Raw genomic sequence first — 25,557 nt, 5'->3', positions numbered from 1 at the left:
AGTCAGCAATATATGACTATACTTTTAGAAAACACACATAATCTAAGGTTATTTGAAGTGGACTCTGGCTCTTGTTCAAATGCAAACTCTTCTTCCCATAATACTCAAAAATGGTCAGTATTCTCAAGGCACTGTGTCAGTTCAGTTGAAAAGGATAATTAAGGAAAAATAAAACTTGGAAGAGATTCAGAAGAGACTCCAAGTTGATTAAGAGGGTGAAAAAATAAAACCTCTGAAGAAAGATGAAAGAAACTATTTACAGCCTCTAAAAGATGAGAAGTGACAATAAAATAGTCTTACAGGGAGGATGGTAGCCAGCTGTTCTCAATCTGAAGACAGAATATGCAGATGCAGAAATGATGAGAAAAACAGTGATGATTTTCACAGGTCCCACAGTTGTTAGATAGGGAACTCAGAGATCCTCAACCCTGCCACAATTCTCAAGTTCTCTTATTTGTCCTTATGGTGTTTCCTCGCTATTTTTGTTCTAAGTGTTGCAGATGGTTAACATGGTGGGCCACAGAGCACACAATACAATTTGTATCGCAATGCATCTTGTACAGGTAAGCAGATGCTAAGTATGTGCTTATCAATGGAAAAGAATTTAAACATTTGTTGCAGAAAGTGGATTCAAAAGATATAAGAATTACTTAAATGAGACTAATTAAAGATTCTATGGAAACTTGCCAGTAGAAGGCTTTCAAAACAGCTAACTTTCTTGCTCTGGCAGATTAAAATATCATATTCCTAAAGGTAAAGAATCTTGGGCTGGGGATGTGGCTCAAGCGGTAGCGCGCTCGCCTGGCATGCGTGCGGCCCGGGTTCGATCCTCAGCACCACATACAAACAAAGATGTTGTGTCCACAGAGAACTAAAGAATAAACATTAAAAATAAAAAATTTAAAAAAAAAAAAAGGTAAAGAATCTTTTAAATATCCCTTCCAGAGTTATAAGATTCTATTTTTCAGTGCTGAAAAGAATCAAATCCTCTTCCAAAATTTGTACCATTCTTATTTATACAGAACCCAGAGATTAAAAATTAGGGAATATAAAGATACTAGAAAACAAAATTATCACAAAGGAAGGAAACCAGAAACTCAAGACCCAGCCACATACACCAACAACAACCAGGAAGCCCTACTCCACCAAAATAAAACAGATATAAGAATAAGGAAAAGTAAAGGATATGATATAGTTCAGATTCTTGAAGATACAAAATAACAAAGACACTACTAAAAAAAATCATAAATTATGCTTTAGATTACAGAATTATAAAACTTGCTCCAATATCTCCTGTTAGAGAATGTTACAAAGTTATAAAGATGCAACAAGGGATATTTTCAGTTTCCCTATATTTTTATCTGCTAAAATAACTATTTCTCCCTTGACTTCCTCTATCTTTCCTCAATATCCCAAGAACTGGTCTTGACATCAAATGCTCCTCTTCTTTTTCCCTCTTTCACTTCTTACATCCTCTTTGACATCCCCCTTGCCTATACCTTAAGTCTCTGATGACAATCCTTACGTACTAAATCCTTACTAACTCATAAATGGGCAAAACTGTACCAATCATTATTTCAGCTCTTATCATTCAAGTCACATTATGCTCTTCAACTTTTTCCTTATTCTCAAATTACTACCCACTCATTGACTTTTCTTCTAGGCTTATTCTCTGTAAAATACAATCCCTCTTTACTGAAACACACTGCTTCAACGTAAGATATGATTGTGTTTCTATTTCAAAGACTTTCTGAACTTCAAAAAGATGTAACTTTATTAAAGAGCAAATCGCCTCTGTTGGAATTTTGCATAAACTAGGGACATAAAAGGATCTTCTGGGCCACAGTGAGTACTAAAATAAAATTACAACTACTCCACCTAGTGGACTCCCTATCCGCTGTGAAATATATGACACTGCTTCCAAAAAAGAAAGATTTTAGAAACAAACTTTAGAAATAAATCTCTACCACTCAGTATCACCTAATGCCAAATCATACATCTGTACCTCACAGATCAGGAATTAAGAAAGAATTATCTTTTCCCCAAAAGGCATATATTGTTTTGTAAGCTATTAGAGGGAAGATTTGTGGTTTTTAAATACAGTGGGCCACTGAGTTTGGCTAATATGAAAAAAATAATGATGGATAAAGACAAAGATGTGTGTTCTTTAAAGACAAAGGAGCAATAAACAAAGCAAATTATAGAGTTTCTTCCAACTTTAAAAGTTCTACTCTGGGAAATATTATGCAAGTTTTTCTAATATAGCAACTACACGAAGACTTTATCTTTCCTGCATGTCAAAAAGTACAGTGTGTTCCTCAGAAAAAATGTAGCTTTCACAAGAAAGATAAAATTCTAAAAAATAGAATTATTCTGACATACCAATGTAGAATTCACTCTTTTTAGGAGTTCAAGTAACATTTTTTTTAGAAGTTCAAAATAACATAAACCTAGAAAGTATGTTTTCATAATAGACTTTTTTTTTAATTAGGTGGGTGTGGTGGTGCATTCTGTCCAGTAATCCCAGCAACTGAGGAAGGCTGAGGCAGGAGGATCACCAGTTTGAGGACAGCCTGAAACTTAGCAAGAAACTTAGTGAGATCTTGTCTCAAAATAAAAACTGAAAATTTTTATTGGGAATGTAGCTCAGTGGTAAGGTACCCCAGGGTTAAATTCCTGGTACCAGAAACAAAAAACAAACAAATAAAACTGCTGGTGGGAAGAGTATTAGTGTATTTTTGAGAAATCTATCAGGCATACCAAAAGGAGAGAAATATTTTCCATATTTTCTATTAATGAGGCATAATGTGAATGTTTCAGAATATACTATGAGCAAGAATTTGGGAAATAAGATATGGAAGAACATTAGATGAATTTGCCAAGTGTAAAAAGATAATATCAGAGCAATTTTTTGTTGTTGTTTTGTTTTGGTACTGGGGATTGAATCCAAGGACATTAACCACTCAATCTTTTTTTTTTTTTTTGTATTTTATTTAGAGGCAGGGTTTCACTGAGTTGCTTAGGGCCTCACTAAGTTGCTGAGGCTGCCTTTGAATTCACAATCCTCCAGCTTCAGCCTCCTGAGCCTCTGGGATTACAGATGTGTGCTACCATACTGGGCCAGAGCACTTATGGACACAGCTACATCACAGGAACAAATACACCTCATCCAAAATTGTCACCCTCACCCAATTTCCTCATTCTGTTTAAACATCTCTAAAATTCACAAATCTATAACTATTTTTCACTCAATACACTGCCCATTCCTTTTACAAGGCACTTCTGATTTGGTCAGTGTACCCTTAGCCCACATTCTAGAAACTAGAGCTAAATATCTCCTCAACCTCCACCTGTCTTTCATAAAAAGAATCCACCAATAAGCATGGTAAACATCCCTTTATTCAGAATTTACTTCCAAATTTCATAACAGCTTTGAAATTCAAAAAGCTTCAAACTGTGCCACCAATTCCAAGGCAAACATTGCGAACTGTATGTTCTCCCCTCTTCCTTAACCATTTTGTTTGGGGACATCCCATCAACTCCACTGCCACTGAAGGTGGCAAAGCATCCTACTTCTAGCCAATGAGATCTATATGGATAACTCCTGGTTAGAGCTAAAAACACATCTACTGCTTTCCCAGTGAAAAGGGGGAAACTGGGCTGTGTCCTTTTGCCTCTTTCTTCTTTATGCCTAGAATATGGGCTTAATATTTGGATATGTGGAAACTTTCTGGTGGGCAAGATAAAAAAAAAAAAAAAAAACTTATTGAAGAAAAATGAGAGAGCTGATGCCCAGTGCTGCTGTCGAGCAACAACAGCAGCCCAGCCTTTTCTGGTGTGTGTGTGTGTGTGTGTGTGTGTGTGTGTGTGTGTGTGTTTAGACCTCTTTGTTCTAAGCCACTGTTGTAAAGTTCCATTTCCTGGAGCATGATCCTAAATGATTCAAGCACCACTGCACCCTAGCCACCCACTTTAATCTGAATACTTTTCATGCTCAAAAGGCATTTCTTGGTCTAAAATGCCTCCCACTAAAAGATTTGGCAGTTTCTTTTAAAGGTAAACATGTATTTAACATTATGACAAGCCAATCCCACTCTAAGGTATTTATCCAAGTCAAATATAAAACATATACTCAAAACAAAAAGTATATATGAATTTTATAAAGGCTTTATAAAGGTCAAATACTGGAATCAACCCTCAATTAGGAAAAGGATAAATAAACTGATACAACCACACAATGAAAGAAAAAAACATTCTGCAATAAAAAGTGAATCATGCTACATACAAGAACATAGATAAACCTTGAATCAGACTCAAGAAGCCACATACTGCATGATTATACATACATGGCACTCTGCAAAGGCATGACTATATGAACAGAACACAGTTTTGACAGGAGCAGTGGGGCATACTTATAATTCCAGTGACTCGGGAGGCTGAAGCAGGAGGATTACAAGTTCAAGACCAGCCTCAACAATTTAGTGAGACCCTATCTCAAAGTAAAAAATAAAAGAGGCTACGGGTGTGGCTCAGTGGTTAAGTGCCCCCAGATTCAATCAACAGTATTGAGGAAAAAAAAAAGAACAGATAAGTGGTTGCCAGGAGAGGCCAACCACAAAGGACATGATGGAATTTGGAGGTGATGAAACACCATTATATTTATTTGTGGTGGTATTTATGTAACTTTATACATTTGTCATAACTGCCCATTAAAAGGGTGAATTATACACTATGCTATATTATACCTTAAAACAAATTAGGGCAGCATTTCACCTCTTACAGGAAACCCTGCAAAACAAACTGATGTGCCTCTGAAAGACCAGACATTATTGTCCCTACATGGCTAAAATTAATGCTTCAATTCCCATGGTCTTATGGGCACCTCTTTTTTATTTTTCCTACATCTCCACTTGGAAATATGAGTCTTAAAGGCAAGAGTCCACTCCTGTTTGTTTTTGGTGACCTTAGTCATAAATAGTAAAACCTTTGCTCTTTCAAATACTGAATATTTACCTCAAATTTCAAGCTAAACTACTGTCAAGAAGTTACTCATAGATTTCATAATTTCCACTAATCCATATTCAAAGGTTGCTGAGATTTCTTGCTAACGTTAGAAAATCAAACTAGTCTTTAACCAGGGACTGTCATATAAATACATACTACCTAAGCTAGTTTTCACCTTCAAATAATAATACTCTCAAGTTTCTCCAGCCAGTGGAAGTATTTTTCTTTAAAAAGCACTTGTTTCATAAAACCACAAGGGGGCACAGTTTACATTCAGGCTGGGACAAGCTACTTTAGAAAGCAGTGCATTCAGAAATAACTTGGGTTTGTCTCAGTGGTCTGTCCTATGTGGTGAGAATTTGAGGCTCAAAAATCCAGCATTTTAAGTGCTACTGGTGACATTACTGACTTGCAACCATAACTATTAATCAGATCAACACATTTCTGCCCAACTTCTCTAAAAACAATGAGTATTGTTCAAAATTTCAGCAAGCTTTCTCTAATCACTTATTGTATGCAACAAAATGGAATTACAACCAAAATAAAAATAATTTAAAACCCCACTTACATTATTAATATTTACAAGCATTCCTTATATCTCTGATACCCTGGGATATTTAAAAGCCATGTGAAAGATATTCTTACCTAATGCTTACCATTTATTCAAGAATAAAAAACAAATGCAAAAAGTTTGCCAACAGGGCAATAAGGGACATCTATGCTAAATAGGCATAGAAGGGGACTCCATACTGAAAGAACAGCAAGACATTCCTCTAAAGAAATGAGGGGAAAAATATCCCCCAACATGGCAGGACTTCTGCTGGGCTAAGAGCAGTGACTAGGAAAAAAAAAAAAAAAAAAAAAAAACCCAATCAATAAATGGGCCAAGGAGCTGAACAGACACTTCTCAGAAGATATATAATCGATTAACAAATATATTAAAAAAAAAATGTTCAACATCTCTAGTAATTAGAGAAATGTAAATCAAAACTACTCTAAGATTTCATCTCACTCTAGTCAGAATGATAGTTATTAAGAATACAAGTAACAATAAGTGTTGGCAAGGATGTAGGGGGAAAAGGCACACTTATACATTGCTAGTGAGATTGCAAATTGGTACAACCAATCTGGAAAGCAGTATGGAGATTCCTTAGAAAACTTGGAATGGAACCACCATTTGACCCAGCTATCCCACTCCTCAGTTTATACCCAAAGGACTTAAAAATAGCATACTACAGTGACACAGGCACATCAATGTTTATAGCAGCACAATTCACAATAGCTAAATTGTGGAACCAACCTCGATGTCCTTCAACAGATGAATGGATAAAGAAACTATGATATATACATATACATATATATATATATCTCCCCAATGGAATATTACTCAGCATTAAAAGGGAATAAAATCATGGCATTTGCAGGTAAATGGACGGAGTTGGAAAATATCATGCTAAGTGAAGCAAGCCAATCTGAAAAAACAAAGGCCAAATGTTTTCTCTGATAATTGGATGCTGATCCATAATGGGGATGGGGGAGAGCAGAGGAGGAATGGAGGAACTCTGGATAGAGCAAAGGGAAGGGAGGGGGCCCATGGGTAGGAAAGATGGTAGAATGAGATGGACATCATTACCCTAGATACATGTAAGAAGACACAAATGGTGTGACTCTATGTACAAGCAGAGAAATGAAAATGTGTGCTCCATTAGTGTACTATGAACTGAAATGCATTCTGCTATCATGTATAACAAATCAGAACAAATAAATAAATTAAAAAAAAATTTCTAGAAGCATTAGCAAAACTAAGAGGTCAAGGGCTAGGGATGTAGCTCAGCTGGAAGAAGAGTTTCCTAGCATGACCAAGGCCCAGGGTTTGATCCCCAGCATGGGAAAAAGAAGAAAAAGAAAACTGAGAGGTTAAAGTCTAAAAACCTGTATGAAATATGATAAATAGCAAGTTTAGCTGAGACCCTAAATTTCTCTAAGTAATAATGTGACAATAATCAAAAAAGATAAACTAGCTCACATTAGAATCCTGAGTGCCAGTTTTAAGGAGCTTTGATTTGTTATTTTCACCTTGCTAAGATAAAATCAGTTTAACAGAAATTTTAAGTTTATATTACACAGTCTCCTGTATAACTAAGAAACATACATATACTGAACATTTAATTTTCGACCACAAAAGAACTAATACAAAAAAAATAAAATAAAACTTCTCATCGTCAAGTAAGTTCCTTAAGTCAGATAACACTGCTGGGCATTCACTTGCAGAGTATATTTCAATTGTGTGGTTCTCTGGAACAAGACATAGAACGTCTTTACATTGAACCAGGGTCAAGACTGCCAGGTGAGTGAGATAAAGAACAATGGATGATGTTATTTAAGGGCACTGAGGTACTGACCCGAGTGGCTGAAGTGCGCTATGTTGGGTAAGGCAGTAAAGAGAGAAAGGGAGTGCAAGAAAGAAGGTAAAACACAAGTTAAGGGATGGGAAGACTCAACTAGTCCAAACCCACACAGAGGGTAACAGTAATAGATGGGTGGATGTGTGGGAAGGGATGATCAAAAAGGAGAATGTCTGGGGGCTGGGGCTGGGGCTCAGTGGCAGAGCGCTTGCCTTACACATGTGAGGCACTGGGTTCGATCCTCAGCACCACATAAAAATAAATGAATAAAATAAAGACATGCTGTTCATCTACAATTACAAAAAAAAAAAAATTAAAAAAAAGAAATAGAAAAAAAAAGGAGTATGTCTAACTTGAAAATTCAGTGGCCATGAATGTAAGTGGCTGAAACCGCATGGAAGTGAAGAACACTGGAAATCCGAAGGTTAAAAGGTAGTGAATGAGTTCAAACTATACATACTACCTTTGCAGCATCTATCATGCCAAGAGCAGGTGGCAAAGACAACTCCTCTTGTTAAGAATTACTGGGGGTAGATGGTAGAATTGAAGAGAGAACTACAAACAGATGGCAGAAAGCTCACAGAAGGGCCATGGAATAATCATCTGGAATCCCCATCAACATAGGTCCAACATATGTCACAAAATCTATTGTCACTTTTTGTTCTTGTTTTATGTGAGCTTTCATTAGCAATCTCAATTGCTAATCCAATCTTTCTATTGAAATTCTCTCCTCCACTGTTCCATGATAGGAAGTCCTATTTCTTATGCCTGTCTGGCTCCCACTCCACAGATATATTTGGTCTCTATTAGACCTTTAAATGTTGGAAAGGATCAAGATTCTCTGTTAGGCTACCCTCTCTTTTCATTTCTCTCTGCCTCCCTCTCCCCCCTCGGGATCTATTCCACATTCAAAGCTCCATAATTCAAAAAAAATCTCTGACCCAGGCCTGCCAAGTATCAATGCTTACTCAACATCTTCAAGCAGCTAAAATAACAATGAAATCAAAGTATACAAAATCAACCCTGACTCCTTCCAGGGTTCTCTATCTCAGCTACCATCTTTCATTGAAGTGCTCAGTCCAGAAACTTGGAAGTCCCCTGAAAACCTCTCTCCTTCTCAACCTCATAACCATTTAATCACCAAGTACTGTCTATTTTCACCTCCCAAATGTTTGGCATACACCAGTTCTCTCCATCCCTGCATCAGATACCCTTTTAAAGCTCTATAATTTCTTATCTATACTTTCAGCTCCTTGAACATGTCAATCACTGGCCACTACTCCCTGCCTACTCCTTATCTTTTCATAGTCCTGAGTTCAGATCAACCTTCTTTAGTCATGAAAAACCCTAACCTTCTAGACTACATGAGGTCCTCTTCCTCTTCCATGCTGAAAGGGAAGAAAAGTGGAGGACTGTGGGAGAGGGCAATAGCTACATAGTAGAAGAATCATTGAAGTTGCTTACCATTAATTTAATAGTGGTTCCATGTTTCCCATTTATGTAAAAATTTAATTTCTACAACCACTAGAAGAACCAAAGTTGGCAAATCTAAAGTTCATTTCTGACCTTCCTTATTGCCTTAAGTAAACTTAAAACATGACTCAATAAGAATTTAATAATTTCATTTACTTTTGAATCATTGCTGACTAGTAACCATTTCATTTCCCTCAAAAGAATTAAACATTTATATAAGGGAAAGCACCACTTAAATGTATTGTCCTCCAATTGATCAAAGTCAGAGATAAGTATCAAGGGGAAAAACAAAAAATCTTAGTGTCTTAATAGGCCACTTCCACCCAACTAGAGGATACAATCTTCAACACCATCATTGTCAGCTGGTTTCCCTCAGAATTACCTCTAAAGTCTTAAAAGGCAATAACTAACTTTTTCACAGAATCTAATGCTTACAATTGACCTTGGTCAAAAACTGCAAAATCTTTGTTCTTTCAAATACAGAACATTTACCTCAAATTTCAAACTAAACTACTGTCAAGAAGTTACTCAAGGATCTCATATTTTCCATTAAGAAATATTCAAAGGTTGCTGAGATTTCTTGCTAACATTGGAAAATTAAACTAGAAACCAGCTGATAACATCTGGCACATCACTACCTGCAAAAATGGATTTAAACTGAAAATTTCTAAGTTGAACAAAGGACAAATGCAACCTGCTAGTCCAAAGAGTATTAAGTATCTTTCTTGAACTTTAAAAATAACTTCTCTCTTTTTCATCTTAGGCTCTCATTTTTTAATTCCAGGAAAATAGCATTTGACTTTAAAAGTACACTGATCATTAAAATAGTTGAGCCTTAGTCTTCTGCTTCAGGATGAAGTATCTGAAAAGATAGTAAAACAGAGCCCTAGTGGGATTTCTCATAAATATATTCTAGCTAGACATCAACTAAATTTTCTTACCTTACAAATCTAAAACCACAAGCCATAATGAAAGGCTCAAATTTCTTAAACTTTAATTACAGAAATGAATTCCTGGTCTTTTTATAGATAGCAAATGTGTCTTATTCGTTGCTATATCCCCTTTGCCTAGCACATAGCAACCATTCAACAATTCTCTACTGAATAATCAAAAGAATAAACATAGCAAAGTATTACACACTTTAAAAATAAAAGCACACACCCATTAATGCCTCAGTCACTGAATATCTAATAGTGGCTTACAGTAGCTCCCTCTCAAAGAATATAGTCCAATTATGAAATATTTGTTATCTAAATAGAATTCTTATTAAGTCTCCCCAAGAAAACTACATTCAGTAATAATCTCATATAATACTAGCTTATAGTCTCGCTCCCTAGCGCTAACATTACAAAGGAATTCAATGAATTTAACTACACTTATAAAAAATACATGTCTATCTTAAAATCAAGTAACAATATTTTTTAAAATAATTTAAAAAAATATTTTCTTTTTAGTTGTAGACAGACACAATACCTTTATTTTATTTTTTTATGTGGTGCTAAGGATTGAACCCAGTGCCTCACACATGCAAGGCAAGCGCTGTACTGCTGAGCCACAACCCCAGCCCCAAGTAGCAATATTCTTAAAGTTACTATGTACCAACTCTGAAGGACTAGTCATTTTCAGCTGAATATTTGCAATGTTAAAAAAAACAAATTTCCTTTTACAAGTTATTAAGATCAGACTGGCCATTATTTTGAAGTACCCACAGTATAAGAAGTTTATTTTTCTAGTTGTGAACTCTTTATACTCACTTTCTTCTTTCTTCCCTCCATCTTGCAATCTCCTCTGGCGTGTCTAACTTGATCTTCTTCATACCAGGAGCATGCATCTAGGGGCAAAAAGCCTGCTGAACACCAGGAAGCATATTGTGTGCTTCTGATTGACTGGAAAACTTTGTATCAAACATTAAATTTATAAGCAGAAATTATTTTAAAACTAAGTTAAGCAGGTTTTATCCATCCTTATTATGACTTTTCCTTTAAGGAAAAAGGAATAATTTCTCATATATTTAAATTAATGTTATTGATGGGGAACAAAAGGAGTAACATAACTGTAGTTATAAAGCCAATTTTTCTTTTTTTCATATATAAACACACACTCCAAATTTCTATTAAAAATATAAATAAAAGGCCATTTTGCTACATAAATTTGTGAACAACCAAGGAAAGCCAACTTTCTTTTTTTTTAATTTTTTAAAACATTTTAGATAAAATTTTTCAAACAATACTTAAGATCCATAGCATCTTTATAGGATGGGGAGCTATAATAACCTATTTTCTCAATTGATTTTAAATATCCAAGTAAATAATTTACCAACCAATATTGAGGATGGCATCTGAAGAAATGAGTAGACATAAAAATTTTAAGAGCTGGGATTGTGGCTCAGTGGTAGAGCACTTGCCTAGTAGGAGGCACTGGGTCTGATTCTCAGCCCCACATAAAAATAAATGAATAAAATAAAGGTCCATCAACAACCAAAAAATTTTTTAAAAATTAAGTAGCAAGTTATAAAACCAGTACAAAATTTAGAGTCAAAAAACTCAAGTGCAAGATTCTTAGGAATATTATATTTTAAATCTGTTAGAATTAGGCCTATATTTACCTATTCACACAGTTGTTTGTGAGGATAAAATTGAGTAAGAGATGTAAAACTCCCTTACAAAGTACTCCATAAATATTACTTCTTATTAGACCAAGTGAATAAAAAGCCGTGAAAGAACAGATTAATAAAACAAGAAGAGCATGTAGCCAAAAAAAGAAAAAGTTTAAAAAAACACAAAGACTTACATGTTTCCAGTGAAACTGGACAATCTTCTCATGTGCAGTAAAAGAGCAATCTACTTCAGGACACTGTAACAGTTGTTTAAAAAGACTATTTAATGTTTTCACACTAAGTTTACCCTTTTACATATACAGAGATGTATTCTGGTCTTGTTATATAATTATCCATCTATACAGCCATATTACTTTGTTCTTATGTCAACAGCAAAACAGAGATCACTCCAAAGCACAGCTGTATTTAAAAAGAAAAGATGGTAAGGTACGGTGGCACATGCCTGTAATCCCAGAAAATCAGGAAGCTGAGGCAGGAGGATCACAAGTTGGAGGCCAGTCTGGGCAATTTAGCAAGACCTCGTCTCAAAATTAAAAATAGCTCAGTAGTACAGCAACTCCTGGGCTAAATCCCTAGTAGCTTAAAGTAGAGCACCCCTGGGTTAAATCGAAAGGAAGGAAGGAAGGAAGAAAAGAAGAAAGGAGAGGGAGGAAGAGAGAAAGAAAAGAGAAAAAAAAAGAAATAACATTTTCAAAGTATATAGCACAGTATATTTCATTTACTTCATTTAGGTAAAAAGCTTGACATCGGCAATGCTATAAAATGTGCTAAAGTTGAAGAATATTTCTATAAATGAAGAGAGAACTTTTTCAAACTAAGAACTTTCTTTTTCTTTTTTTTTTTTAACTTTTAAAAACATTCTAGATAAAATTTTTCAAAAAATACTTAAGATCCACAGCATCTTTACAAGGTGGTGAGCTAAGGCAAATTATAGTGTGGTTAAATAGTCAAGGGACCTTAACCTTGACCTTGAGCCTTAACCTCTTTAAGGAAAAAGAATTTACAAAGATGCACAGGACAATGAGAGGGAAGGACCTAACTTTTAACAAGCAGTGGAGGTGCTCATGTTCAAAGAGCTGCCACCTCTCCCTTCTATGCTGGTATCTTACTATCCCTGAAGCAGAGGGCATCCCTCTCTCAAACCACAAACTCCAATGCCACTGTCTCTATTCATCAAGTCATCAAAGAACATTTCTATAACAACTACGAACTTTTAAGAAACACACACTCCGAATTTTCTGTCAAAAATATATATAAAATATATATTTCATTTTGCTACATAAATTTCAGAACAACCAAGGAAACCTACTTTTGTATGTTCAGACATGTGTTTGTCATGCTTTTCTTGATCTTTAAAACCACGATCACAGGTATCACAGAATAAGTGAAAAACTTGTTCCTTTCTTTTCTGTAAACAAAAAAAGAAGAGGGATTAGGCTTTTGGGGGTAAATCTCAAGTCAATAATACAAATGTAACTATCTGCCTAGTAACACATACTTGTGTGATATAACTAAATGTAAATCTAACTAGATTTAATCTAATGTAAACTATGAGTCAATTTTGAATTGGCAATCTAATTAAGACTCAGTACAGAAGATGTCAAAGGATCTAAAAATAAATATTTAAGGTAAACTTACATTTCATCTTTTAGGTAAAGCACTATTTCATGAATTTTTTAAAAAATCACAGAAGGGGGACAAAGAATCATTTCGGTAATGATTAGTTGTTTCTGAGTCACAATTTGCTATTTTTATGCTTAAACATAACAAAAAGCTTATTATAATGATAGAATATATAGAAAATAGAACTCCAATTCTTTAATGCTAGGATTATGTTAATAAATATATGCACTTGCACAATATTTTGTAAACATAAGCCACAAAATTTTCATGTCAAGTGAAGGACACTAAATTCATGTTGTAGACGGATCCAACTTATTCTAAACTAATAGCATTGTTTATAGATTTTAAATTTAAAAGATCTGATCTGTAAACTATAGAATAAAGGAAGTTATCTTAATAAAGCATTATGCTTCTGAAGTATAAGCATATAATTATAGTGTGGTTAAACTGTTGCTCATTTTTAAAAATAAGACATTTTCATAAAATGATAGATGCCCACTTTTGAAAAAACTGAAATATTAAAATGAATAAACAATAAATAACATTTATAGCACAAAAATCCTGTCTGAGTTTCAGATATTACTTCATGCATACAGGATAACTAAATACTAAATTAACCCAATTTTAATGCAAGAAAAAGAAACAGAAGCTACTACTTTTTTACTGTAGACACCCATTCTTAAAAGGCATTTCTCTGTTAAAAAAAAGATTATGAAAAAACAAAGTCGTTATAGTGTGTTTTTAAATACGTGCTTATAAGAAAAAATTTGGACTTCTAATCTCCCAAAATTCCATCCCTCATTTCTCAATCTGCTAGTAAGTTTTTAAGTTATCAAATTCTAATAACATTTACAGTATTTGTAATTGTAGTTCTCAATTATTTTTACTCCTAATATTGTATTGAAAAAGATTCAATGTTTTCTTTTTCTATAATTTCTTCACTCATTTTTCAAAACAATTTTGCTTTAAGTCTTTACTTACAGCTAAGATCCTTAAAAATCGTATTGCAGCAAAGCTCTACTATGTCAATAATGAATGCAAAACATTGAAATAGATATGATAGAAACAAAAGATAAAATAACAGTAACAGAAGAATCAAACCATCATAGTCAAGAAATCTTAGAAATACCTTTTTTTTCTGTTTTTTGCCAGGAGAGAAGTTAACATTAGTGAATTTTGCATCATATTTTGGTGGAAAATAAGAATGATTAACTGAAAAACAAAAACAGATCCATTAATGTTTGCAACTGCTCAATTATTTACAATTTAATTTACTATTTAATTTACATCACAGATACTTGAGTAAAAACACCGGTAAACTACCCATTATAAGAAGAATAGCAGTTCTAACAAATTAGCAAAGACTATGATTAATGATTTTTTCAAATGAAGAAATACTGGTGAGATTACATGTCCATATATGTGTTAGGTACCTAGTACAGGAATGAACACTCTAAACCTGATGAAATTCTTTGAGTTATTTTAAATATTAGAAATGTAACCAGTGAGGGGTAGGGTTGTGTGTGGCACTGGGTCGATCCTCAGCACCACATAAAAAATAAATAAAGGTTAAAAAATGCTTAAAAAAAAGAAAGAAAGAAAGAAAGAAAGAAAGAAAGAAAGAAAGAAAGAAAGAAATGTAACTAGTGAAATCCCTAGTCCTAATCCTTCAGCATCAATTTCACACCAGGAAAACAAAAAGTTGTGAAATATGTCTCCTTTCAAAGCCCACCCTTTCTACTCCCTTCCATTCTCATGACATGATTTAGAAACCCTGATCTTCTGCCTATGTTACTGTGCCAGCTTTCTAGATTGTTTTCCAGTGCCTAACCCCTCTCTTCCAACAGACCTTGCATTTCGATATCACAAAAATATTTCTCCAATAACGTCAATCAGGGTCAAAAATATGCAAATAAGGGGGGATATAGCTCAGTGGTATAGCACTTGCCTACCATGCATAAGGCCTTCGGTTCTATTCTCAACACTACCCAAGATCCCAAAAAATCTGCAAATGGCTTCCTAAAGTGAGATTCCAGGTTATTTTCTCATCCCACCCTTTCCCCATAATTTCCACATACTCTGCTTCAGTCACACCAGAACACTACAATCTCTAAAACTCATGTTATACTGATACCTCTTTAACTCCACCTAAGAAGTAGCTCTTCCCAAATTCTACAGATCTCCTAAGGCTTCTAAAAACTTTTCCCAATTTTCTCTGCATTCTAAAAACTACCTTTTATATGCCTCTATCACCCAACATATTGTGCTGTGATTTATACATACCAAATCTGACCTAGCAAATTCATATTCCTACATCCAGTACACAGTAAACACTAATTGTTTGAATTCAATTTAATGTATACTGGGTTTTATAATGAATTGGATAATGATTTTAAGTGAACAATCTTTGTTTTACAAGCTCAATTCCCAGTTTTCTAAATCTGATTCATCCACTCTGCCCTATTTCAGTTAATAACCACTCCATCCTTCCAGTCATTTGGCAAAATTTCTCTCATACACCACATTCTATCTTTCAGCAAATCATTTTGATCCTTCCTTTAAAATATATCTGGGGTCTAATTAGTTCTCATCTGATTATTTCTCACCCCCAGATCTCTACCTGATCCAAGTCCCCAATATCACTGGAACAACTGCAGTAACTTTCTAACAATCTCCCTTTCAGTCAATTCCCATCAACAGCCGTAGGGTTCCTCTTAAAATACAAATCAGATCAGGACACTCTCCTGCACTACCCATCTCATAACAATAAAAGCCAGTCTCATCATCTACAAGGACCTACCAAGTCTGCCCTCAAGTTCTACCCTCATCCACAAGGACCTATGAAGTTTGCCCTCCTTCCCAATCTTCTACAATTGTACCCCAGGCTCAATCTTCTCTAGCCACAGTAGTTTTCAATCAGATGTACAGCTTCTGCCTGAAAGCCTTCACCATTACCTTTCCTTCTGCCTCCATTCCTCCTCAGAAGTATGCATAGTTCTGATCTCTCACCTCCCAGAAATCTGCTCCAATGAATACCAATGAAATTTAAAATTACACCATTATTCTTCTTTATCTCTCTCAACAGCACTCATTACCTTCTAATTCACAATTCTGTTTATTGTCTATCTTACTACACTAGGGAGATACTAAGCTCCACAAAGACAGGATTTTTGATTTCTTCACTGCTATATTCTCAGCTCCTCATATATAGGTGGAATTCAAGAAACAACAGCTAATGAATGAGCAGGCAGGGGAATCATTCCATTAGAACATATTTTGAGACATCAATTACCAGACTCCAAGAGTACAGGGCAGAGTGATAATGAGGAAAAAAGAAATGGGATAGGTAGGAACAGAAAGCGGGATAAAGGGTGGTACCGCAAGGAACCACAGCCTACCTGGAGGACTGCAGGAGTTCTGCTGATGAGGGAAAGCACCAGGAGACTGTCCCCAGGACCAAGATGTCGAAGCCTGGAACTTCCAAGCAGGCTGGCCGCTGAGCTGAGGCTGAGAATCAAGGGGGGATTGGGAGTCGAAGGGGGGCTGCGTCCCGGGCAGAATCTGGGCATCAAAGGGGGGTGGCGCCCCGGAGAGAGGCTGGACCTTCATCCGGGGCTGCGCCTCAAATGAATGCTCTGATCTGGCAGCAGGCTGCAACGAAGGAGGCGGCATTGGCGGCAGCATTGCCCAGAATACCCAGTTGTCCCGCGGAGGGGCGGCGTTGCTCATGGGCCCCAACCTGGGAGTCGGTTCGGGGGCTGGAAACCACCCCGGAGGGCTCATAAAATTACTACCTGGCTCTGCCATGCTACCTTCTTCTAAGCTGGGAGCCCAGCGTGCGTCTGTGTAACAGGCCTTACACATCACTTCCGTTACTGCGAATTTCACGGCTCAGCCAATCACAAGCTGTTACATCATTGGTCGGCGCCGGAAGACTTCCAGCAGCCGCGGAGCGTCCGGGGCTGCGTTTGGGGTAGATTTGAACCGCACTGATAGGGGTTGACGGGTGATCAGTGTCCGCCGACGCGGATGGCCAGGGACCTGATAGGGCCGGCGCTGCCGCCTGGTTTCAAGGCCCGCGGGACAGCAGAGGACGAGGAGCGGGACCCGAGCCCGGGTAAGCGGCTGCAAGTCCCCTGCCCGCCAGGCCCATCGCTCCCTCTCTGGTCCGGCCCTGCTGTCTGAGAAAAGGTCTGAGGCACACGAAGGCGGAGGAGTGGGGAATGGGTGCGGGCCGCCGCGAGCTTACTCTCCTTCCCAAGTCCTACCAATGGGGAGAAGGCTCCTCAGAAACCGAGCTTTGGTCCGAACGACGATACATTCCCACTAGGTGCTCCATGTCCGCAACGCTGTGCTAATTGATGAGTACACGTTCAGTCGTTCAATTCCTCCTCGCTACTGTGTAAGGAAAGAACTTCCTGTGTTACAAGTGGGGACACCGACAAGTGAGGCCAAGAGATGCCCAGATCACTCAGCTCATCAGTAGTGGAGCCCACATTAGAACGAAGCTGCTCCCCTAGCTTCTTCCCAGTAGTGCTTTCTAACGTTCAAGACCTTGGCAGAAGATCCGATACCCTCTAGTCCCAGACCTGCCTGCTTAGCTCTCATTTTGTCATTCCATCGATGCTCACAGCTCAGTACTCACACTAGTCCGAGTTTCTGCACGCTTCCTCAACTCTGTGCTTTCTTCGGGCCTCAGGTTGAACTTACCAGACCTCTCTGACAACCTCCTATCTGTCTTCAAGGCCCAATTTAAGTGTTACTTCAGCGAAATCTTTCCCAACTCTCCCAAGCATTTATCCTCAGGGATTTTCCTTGTTGAAGGTTGAAGAAAAAATGTAGGTAAATTCCACTGGGTGAATGTTCTGCAATTTATTTATCCATTTTAATATTGATGGACTTTGAGTGGTTTCCATTTTTTGCCTGAACAAAAAGTTGTGTACTGTGCATTGTAATACATGTCTTATGGAAGATTCTTCCAGCTTCAAAGTACCAAACTTCTCATCATGTATGAGAATTCTAGTTATCTTGTGTTCTCCGTAATACTTAGTTTTCTGTCTTTTTAATCTGATGTTTTTTAGCTAGAATCTCGTGGTTGTTTTAATTGACAATCTTTTCTTGGGAGTGGGGGTTGTTGGTTGACCGTTTGGACATGTGTACAAGTCATTTGCTCATTTTTCCATTGAGATTTATAGAGTTCTTTATATAGTCTAGATATGTCACTTTTCGGATATATGCATTAGAGTGGATAGAAATAGCCCCTCTGATTCTATAGTTTTATTTTAACTCTCTCATCGGTATGTTTTGATGAACAGAAATTTTTAGCATTCTGATTTGTAATTTTTTCTATATTCTATTCAAGAAATCTTTGCCTATTCTAAGGTTATAAAGCTATTCTATGTGTTCTTCTAAAAGCATTGTTGTTTCAGCTCCCATGTTTACTTTAACAATCCATTTGTAATTGATATTTGCTTGTAGTATAAAGTAGGGATGAAGTATTTTCCTCCTCTGGGTCTTCAGTTGGCCTGGCCCATATTGAACTAACTATTCCTTCTCTGCTGTACTACAATGTCATCACCTTCCTTAGGGTGACCAATATATGTGAATCTAAGTTGTTATTTTTTTCTTTCATATTCTAGCAAAATATATGTAATCTGAGGTATATCATATTAACCATTTTTAAGTACTCAGTGGCATTAGGTACATTTACATTGTTGTGTAACCATCACCATCATTCATCTCTAGAACTTTTTTATTTTGCAATACTGAAACTGTATCATTAAACAAAATTCCCCATTCCTCCCTCCCCCAATCCATGGTAATCATCATTCTACTTTCTTTTTTGCTTTTATGAAATTGACTGTTATAAGTATCTCATAAGTGGAACCAAACAGTAGTATTTGTTACTATTGTTATTGTTGTTTTGTAACTGTCTTATTTCACTTACCAAAACGACTTCATGTTTCATCCATTTACCACACAACAGAATTTCCTTCAAGTGAAGATTCTTGAACCCAGTATGATATCTGCCCTGTGTTCCTCATGCTCAGGCTAATTAAGAAAAAAAAATCACTGATGAGGTTGACCAGTTCAGAGGAGGAAGGAGATCATAGATCTGTGATGGAATGAGTAAACATCATTCAAATATATATTCTGGAAATTGACTGCTTGAAAATGTCCCCTGAAATCATGTCATGTTAAAAACAGTGAGGTGCAAACGTTTTCTTAAAACCAATCCACATGCTTCAGATGTTCCTCTGCAAACCTAAGTGAAGCTTTGGCCATTGTGACACTAACTTTAGTTCCTGATCTATAGTGACTTTTACCTCCATTAATTGAAGCTGCATTTATAGTCACATTCTGGACCCTGTCCTACCTCCAGAAACTTAAATTCAGATCTCATTCTCAGCAGAAACGCCTTATTAACCCATCATCCTCACTCAGTTACTCCTATCCCATTTGTCTTTTATCTTTTTTTTTTTTTTTTTTACCTCATTGAGCTGTCCAGTCTCTATGTGTCTAGATTCTCTCTTCAATTATTTTTGTCCCTGATCTACCTAGACTCTAGGGCCCATCCACTTTTGCTGGTGCTTTCCATTTCCTTATTTCATCAAGTATTCTGTTAAACCCATCCAGCAGAAAAGAAACATAGCCCTGGATCACTACAAAGGTTTATCTCAGTAAGCCTATGTCTAGGCTGCCAAATGCTGCTAAGAGAAATCTCAGACTTCCATAGAATAATGATACTAAAAATTATAGTCTCTTCCCTGTTTCCTTAATTCTGCCCAGAAATCCTCACAGGTTTCACTTAGGTTTCTTCCCCACATTAGCATCCCTGGCACGCACTCACGTGTGTGTGTGTGTGTGTGTGTGTGTGTGTGTGTGTGTTTCTGATGATTGAACCCAAGGCCTTGCACATGCTGAGCAAGGATTCTACCACTGAGCCACTGTGGCTTTTTAATACCTTCTTTTTCTTTCTTAAACTTTGTATCTCTCTTTGTACTTCAAAGTGGATGCCATCATAATAGAACTTCCCAGAAGTTGGTTACAATAACTAAAAATGTTCTTGAATTTATTTTTGTCTTCCTTTCATAACAGTGGAAGAGGTGTCTTGTGCCCTTCCAAAACAAAGTCTACATTTTACTCTGATTCCTTCTTTTTTCTCAGGGCTTCACACCCTTAACATTTAACCACATGTTCAAATCTTTCCCATCTTTTAAGAAAATTCTACTTCATACCTCCCACTAGCTGCTCTTCTCTTACTGTCCCTGGATCCTCCATTTTATCCTAACCCACTGCATCCTCCTGGCTCCTGCTCTTGCCAGGCCACTGAGACTGCCCTCACCAATTTCTCTGTGGAAATAAATATCATTTTATTGGTGAATTCAAGGCTTCTTTTCATTCCTGATCTTGCTTGACCTCATAGTAGCATGTAACCCCACTGATCCTTCCTTCTCTCCCCTCTTGGTCTCAGCCATCCCAAACACTTTTCAGTTCTCTGTGAGCTGGGCTTCTTTGCTTTTACTCGTTAGCAGATACATTTCCTTCTGATCAAATGACTTTTTTTTTCAATCCTCACCCGCTTTACCTAGCTAACTCTCTTATATTTTAGGCTCCAGTCAACCATCACTTTTTCTAGGAAACGTTCTCTGGACATTTCTACCTATGGCCTGTGAAAGACTAGGTTGGGTGCTCCTTCCATAGCTTAATCGTGTTATGGGGTAAGCGTTTTTCATGTAAAGGACCAGATAATAAATATTTTAGGCTTTGCAGATTAACATATATATAACAAGAGAAAACAATTTTTTTTTTCAGTACTGAGGATTGAATGCAGGGGTACTTTCCCACTAACCTATATTCCCAACCCTTTATGTGTTTTATTTTGCTAAGTTGCCAGGCTGGTCTCAGACTTGGAATCTTCTTGTGTCGATCTCCCAAGTAGGTGCGATTATAGGCATGTGCCACTGTACCCAACTCAAATGTCTGCAAATTTTTGTTGCAATTCAAAACATAACATGATGGAGTATAGGTTTGTTTTTTTTTTTTTTTAACAAGTCTACTAATGAGAAGAATGGCATTACCTTGGGGGGGGGGGGAGGTATAACATTTCATTTAATTGGGATTCAGGGTTGATGTCCCCAAACATCAAAATCAATTGCAAAACAAAGCAATTGCAGATATTCATCTGTTAATGTTAATGCTGACTGTAATGAGATTTTATATATTATACTGAGTCCAGTTTTATATGCATAATTCTGTGTGATGGATGTTGCAAGGAAACTATAATGAAACCTAAGCATGACCCCTGTTCTCATGGAACTTGTAATGATGTAAAATTACCATTGCAGAGGGAGAGCTTCTTTTTTTGGTGATACTGGGGATTGAACCCAGGGCTTTGCACACACGAGGCAAGCCCTCTACCAACTGAGCTGTATCCCCAGCCTCAAGAGGAGCTTCTTAATCATAAGAGTCACAGATTTAGGAAAGATATGAAAAAGTTCATTACATGTGCCTAAGATCATTTTTGAGATAAATTATATAGTTCAGAAGACAGAAACTTATAAAAAAAATAAAGCCAGGAATGTCCTTAATTTTATTAGGAAGTCAATAATGTAGATTCATTTGCACTTTCAATATTCCTTTTCTTTATTTTACCTTCTCTTAGTATTCTGTTATTTCCTTATATAATACTTATTTCTCTTGATTCAGCTCAAATAGAAATTAATGATTTGGTGCATGTTTGTAATCCCAGAAACTCGGGGAGAGGCTAAGGCAGGAGGATCACATGTTTGAGGCCAGCTTCAGCAACTTAGCAAGACTCTGTCTCAAAATATAAAATAAAAAGGGCTGGAGCTGTAGTTCTGTGGTAGAGCAGCCCTGGGTTCAATCTCTGTTGCCAACAGAATAAAATAGATATTGATGATTTTATGTACTAAATGTCACTTATTTGCATCATCATTTTAAAAGATAAGGACATGTGTTCTTGGTTGAGTTTTATCTTTATCTGCTTATTCTGGGTGTTTGTTTGTTTGTTTGTTTGTTTGTTTTGAGACAGGTCTTGCTAAATTGCTTAGGGCCTTGCTAAATTGCTGAGGCTGGCTTCAAACTTGCAATCTTCCTGCCTCAGCCTCCCAAGTCACTAGGATTATTCTTCTTTTTAAATTTATATCCTACTTTTAAAACTCGAGGCAAATTTATCTGTTAGTTATAATACCAAGGACAGCACATATTTAGACCATATTAAGCTCTTTAATCACTTGAATCGTATAAAAGAATAATAAAATTTCTTTTTTGATACAAACCAATCTAAAACTCTCCAGTAGTGTCCACTTGATAGTTACATTGATAGCACCCACATATAAGAAAAGGAAGAAATAAAAGAGAAAAAAATCCCTCTTTAATATTTAAAACCAAGAACAGGATGAAAAGAACTATTCACTATGAGAGCAAAACACAGTTCCCTAATCTCCTAGCAGGACAAATTATTCATCGAGGTCAGAGGTCAGATATAATCACATTTATAGTTGGGGGACATTTGCATACTGAGGCATTAAGTATTCTTCAATAAATCCGTGAACAGAAGACATAGGTATGAATGTGATTCTTAAGTTTTAATGTTTTCCTCTTTTTGCTGCTTTACTGTAAGGCAATGCAATAGTGGAAGTTTAACATTTATTTTCTAAAACTCTTTCCTTTAAAGATACAAATACTGAAAATACATCAAATTTTTTAATACTTAATTTTGAATTTTTAAGTCGACTTATTGAGTATAAGCACTTGTTCTATATGTCTTCAAAGTTTTTGCTTTAACCTCTAAAAAAAGGTTTTTTTCATTTCAAATCGTAAGTGTTCTGGGTGAGAGGAATCACTCATCTGCCTGTGACCTTTTAGGAAAGCTGTTTTGTTGAAGTGCTGTACGTATACTTATCCTAAATTTGAGTGGACTATGCTTTACTGTATATAAATGATGAATTCAGTTTCTGAAGTTAAACTTTTTATTTGCAATTTCAAAAAATAAAATCACTTGTTCTATAGTAATACTCCAGAACAGATAGGGAAAAAAATTTTAGAAGTAGGTCAGTGATCCCAAAACTAGCCTTAATTTCTCCCCTGAGGTTTACACTAGTATGCTCAAGTACTGCCTGTGAAAAACAAACCTTGACTCTTTCCACTAAACCTCTTCTCTTAGTTTAGAAGTCTCCCGACATGAGAGAATACCATTTCCATCCAGTTATAAGACTCATACTCTTGTTTGATTTTTTCCCCTTCACTTCTCACATCTACATGATTAGCAGATCCTCTTTGTTCTTCCTCCAAAGTATGTTGCAGATAAAACCATTTCTTAACTTTCTAATATATATTTCCTAGTCTTAATATCTCATCTATTGTCTAAAAGCAGTTTTTTTTAAAAAATTTCAGTTAATTCAGGTCTCTTCTGACTGAAAACCTCCTTATAACTGCCTGTTGTAATTAAAATCCAAACTCCATTTCATAGCCTATACTCACATTTATTAAGCACTTATTACTCCAGATACTTTGCATGTATTAACTGATGTTGTCTTCACAACTATCATGGGAAGTTGAAACTATTGCTAACCTCATTTTTACAAAGCAAGACTGTAACACAGGAAGGTTAAGTAACTTCTCCAAGTCACACAGCTAATAAGTGACTGGGCTGTAATTCAGGGTCAATGAATCTGACTCCAAAGCACAGAATCTTGCCCCTTTATGCCATCCAGCTTCATCTTGTCATTTTACTTTGCTTTAGCCATGCTGGCCTTTTTGTTCCTTGAGTGTATAAAGCCTGTTCTCTCCATAGGATTCCCCCCGCCCCCACAGACTCTTTTATCTAAAATGCTGATTTATTGATTTACATATACTAGGGATTAAACCCAAGGGTGTTTTACCACTGAGCTGCATACCCAGTTCTTTTATTTATTTATTTTTATTTTGAGACAGAGTATCACTTAGTTGCTGAAGCTGGCCTCAAACTTGCATTCTTCCTGCCTTAGCCTCCTGAGTCATTGGAATTATAGGCATACACACTGTATGTGGCTAGAATCTTATTCTTTTAGATCATTGCATGGCCAGTCAGCTCATCATTTAATTTCATCTAAAGGCCTTCTCAGGGAGGTGTTCCTGACTACTTAGAAACCTCTCACATGGCAGGTGTGGTGGCAAATACCTGTAATCTCAGCTACTCAGGAGGCTAAGGCAGGAGGATCAAAATTCAAGGCTAGTCTGGGCAACTTGGCAAGAACCTATCTCAAAAATAAAATTTTTAAAAATTACTCTCCCACGTATTTTCCTATTTTGTAGCAGCACTTCAACTATCTGGATTGATCTTCTTTCTTTTTATGTTTGCTTCTTTGGAAGTATTTGTTCAATAAATATTTGTTGGATGGGTGGTTGGATGTTGACTCTGTTGAATATTGGTCAGTTTAGTAGTCAAGGAAGCATAAGACTCATCCTCTTGTTTGAATAGGCTCTGAAATCACGCTGGTGTGTCATATCCCAGCTCCACTGTTTAGTTGTGTGAAGTTGGGCAAGTTACGTATAATCTTTTTGTGCCTCAGTTCTTCATCTGTAAAATAGAAATAAGAATAATACCTCCCTAGTGAAATTGTTGTCAGAATTAAATAAGTTAATGAATATAGACCTCTTTAAACAGTACCCAGAACATAAGAACTCAAGACATGTTATTTGTCGTTTAATGACTGTCATACTCAGAATGCTGTTTGGAAATTTATATTTTCAGGCCTTCTTTCAGGCCAATTGAATCATAATCTCTGAGAAAGGGGCTCAGGTTTGTTTGTTTGGTTGGTTGGTTGGTTGGTTTTGGTTTTTTTGGTTTTTGGGGGGGGGGTTTGGTAATGTTTTGACTAGTCTGATAAACATCCAGTTTGGGGAATTAGTACAGTATACTTTTGGCATCACCACTGAGGATTAGCATGGACAGTTGTGTCTATGTAATATCATGCATTGACACCAGGCAGTAATTTTTAATTTTGCTGAGCAAAGTACTCTAGCAAGTTGTCCTCAAAGACCCTCACCCTCTTCCCAGCATCTCTACCACAGTGTAGCCTCATTCTTTTTCCTTTTTCTACGATCAAGCAGTAAAAATGACGGTGACTAATTTTGTTTGTGCTTAAAAAAATCAGATTGAAAAGAAAACTGAGAAATATTGTGATGCCAGTAAAGATATTTTTTAAAGTTGTAGCTGTTAGAAATCAGAATGAATCATTTTTTATTTTCAATACATATGGTATGGAATGGCAAGTTTGTTGGTTGGTTAGCTCCATGACATAAATGTTGCTTACCATATGCTGTTGATAAAAAACATAATCAGAAGCCGTATTGGTAATATCAGAGAAATATGTTATTTGTTATAAGTTTGGGTATTAAAGATTTTGTGACTTTCATAAAAGAAGTGGT

General features: G+C 36.4%; 2 protein-coding genes across 6 annotated transcripts in view; one reads left to right on the top strand and one right to left on the bottom strand.

Annotated features, from left to right (window-relative positions):
* Nufip1 (nuclear FMR1 interacting protein 1) overlaps positions 1 to 16,983 on the bottom strand; it is a 43,142-nt gene extending 26,159 nt beyond the window's left edge. For all 3 annotated transcript variants that reach the window (XM_046454297.2, XM_058582587.1, XM_058582588.1), the window contains exons 1-5: positions 16,521 to 16,983; positions 14,252 to 14,334; positions 12,809 to 12,907; positions 11,673 to 11,735; positions 10,637 to 10,713 (exon numbers count right to left, since the gene is read on the bottom strand). In XM_046454297.2, coding sequence (XP_046310253.1) covers positions 10,637 to 10,713; positions 11,673 to 11,735; positions 12,809 to 12,907; positions 14,252 to 14,334; positions 16,521 to 16,929 — 731 coding nt within the window. In that variant the 5' untranslated portion in view covers positions 16,930 to 16,983. The remainder of the gene's footprint in view (positions 1 to 10,636; positions 10,714 to 11,672; positions 11,736 to 12,808; positions 12,908 to 14,251; positions 14,335 to 16,520) is intronic.
* A 70-nt stretch (positions 16,984 to 17,053) lies between these two features.
* Gpalpp1 (GPALPP motifs containing 1) overlaps positions 17,054 to 25,557 on the top strand; it is an 82,849-nt gene continuing 74,345 nt past the window's right edge. For all 3 annotated transcript variants that reach the window (XM_058582586.1, XM_046454230.1, XM_046454231.1), the window contains exon 1: positions 17,054 to 17,239. In XM_058582586.1, the coding sequence (XP_058438569.1) occupies positions 17,152 to 17,239 (88 nt within the window). In that variant the 5' untranslated portion in view covers positions 17,054 to 17,151. The remainder of the gene's footprint in view (positions 17,240 to 25,557) is intronic.

Source organism: Marmota monax, unplaced genomic scaffold (assembly GCF_021218885.2).
Source record: "Marmota monax isolate L192 unplaced genomic scaffold, Marmota_monax_Labrador192_F-V1.1 WCK01_AAM20220418_F8-fsc00011, whole genome shotgun sequence".
Taxonomy (NCBI): domain Eukaryota; kingdom Metazoa; phylum Chordata; class Mammalia; order Rodentia; family Sciuridae; genus Marmota; species Marmota monax.
Note: the sequence above shows the minus strand (reverse complement) of the source record. Positions and strands in the feature narration are given on the sequence as shown.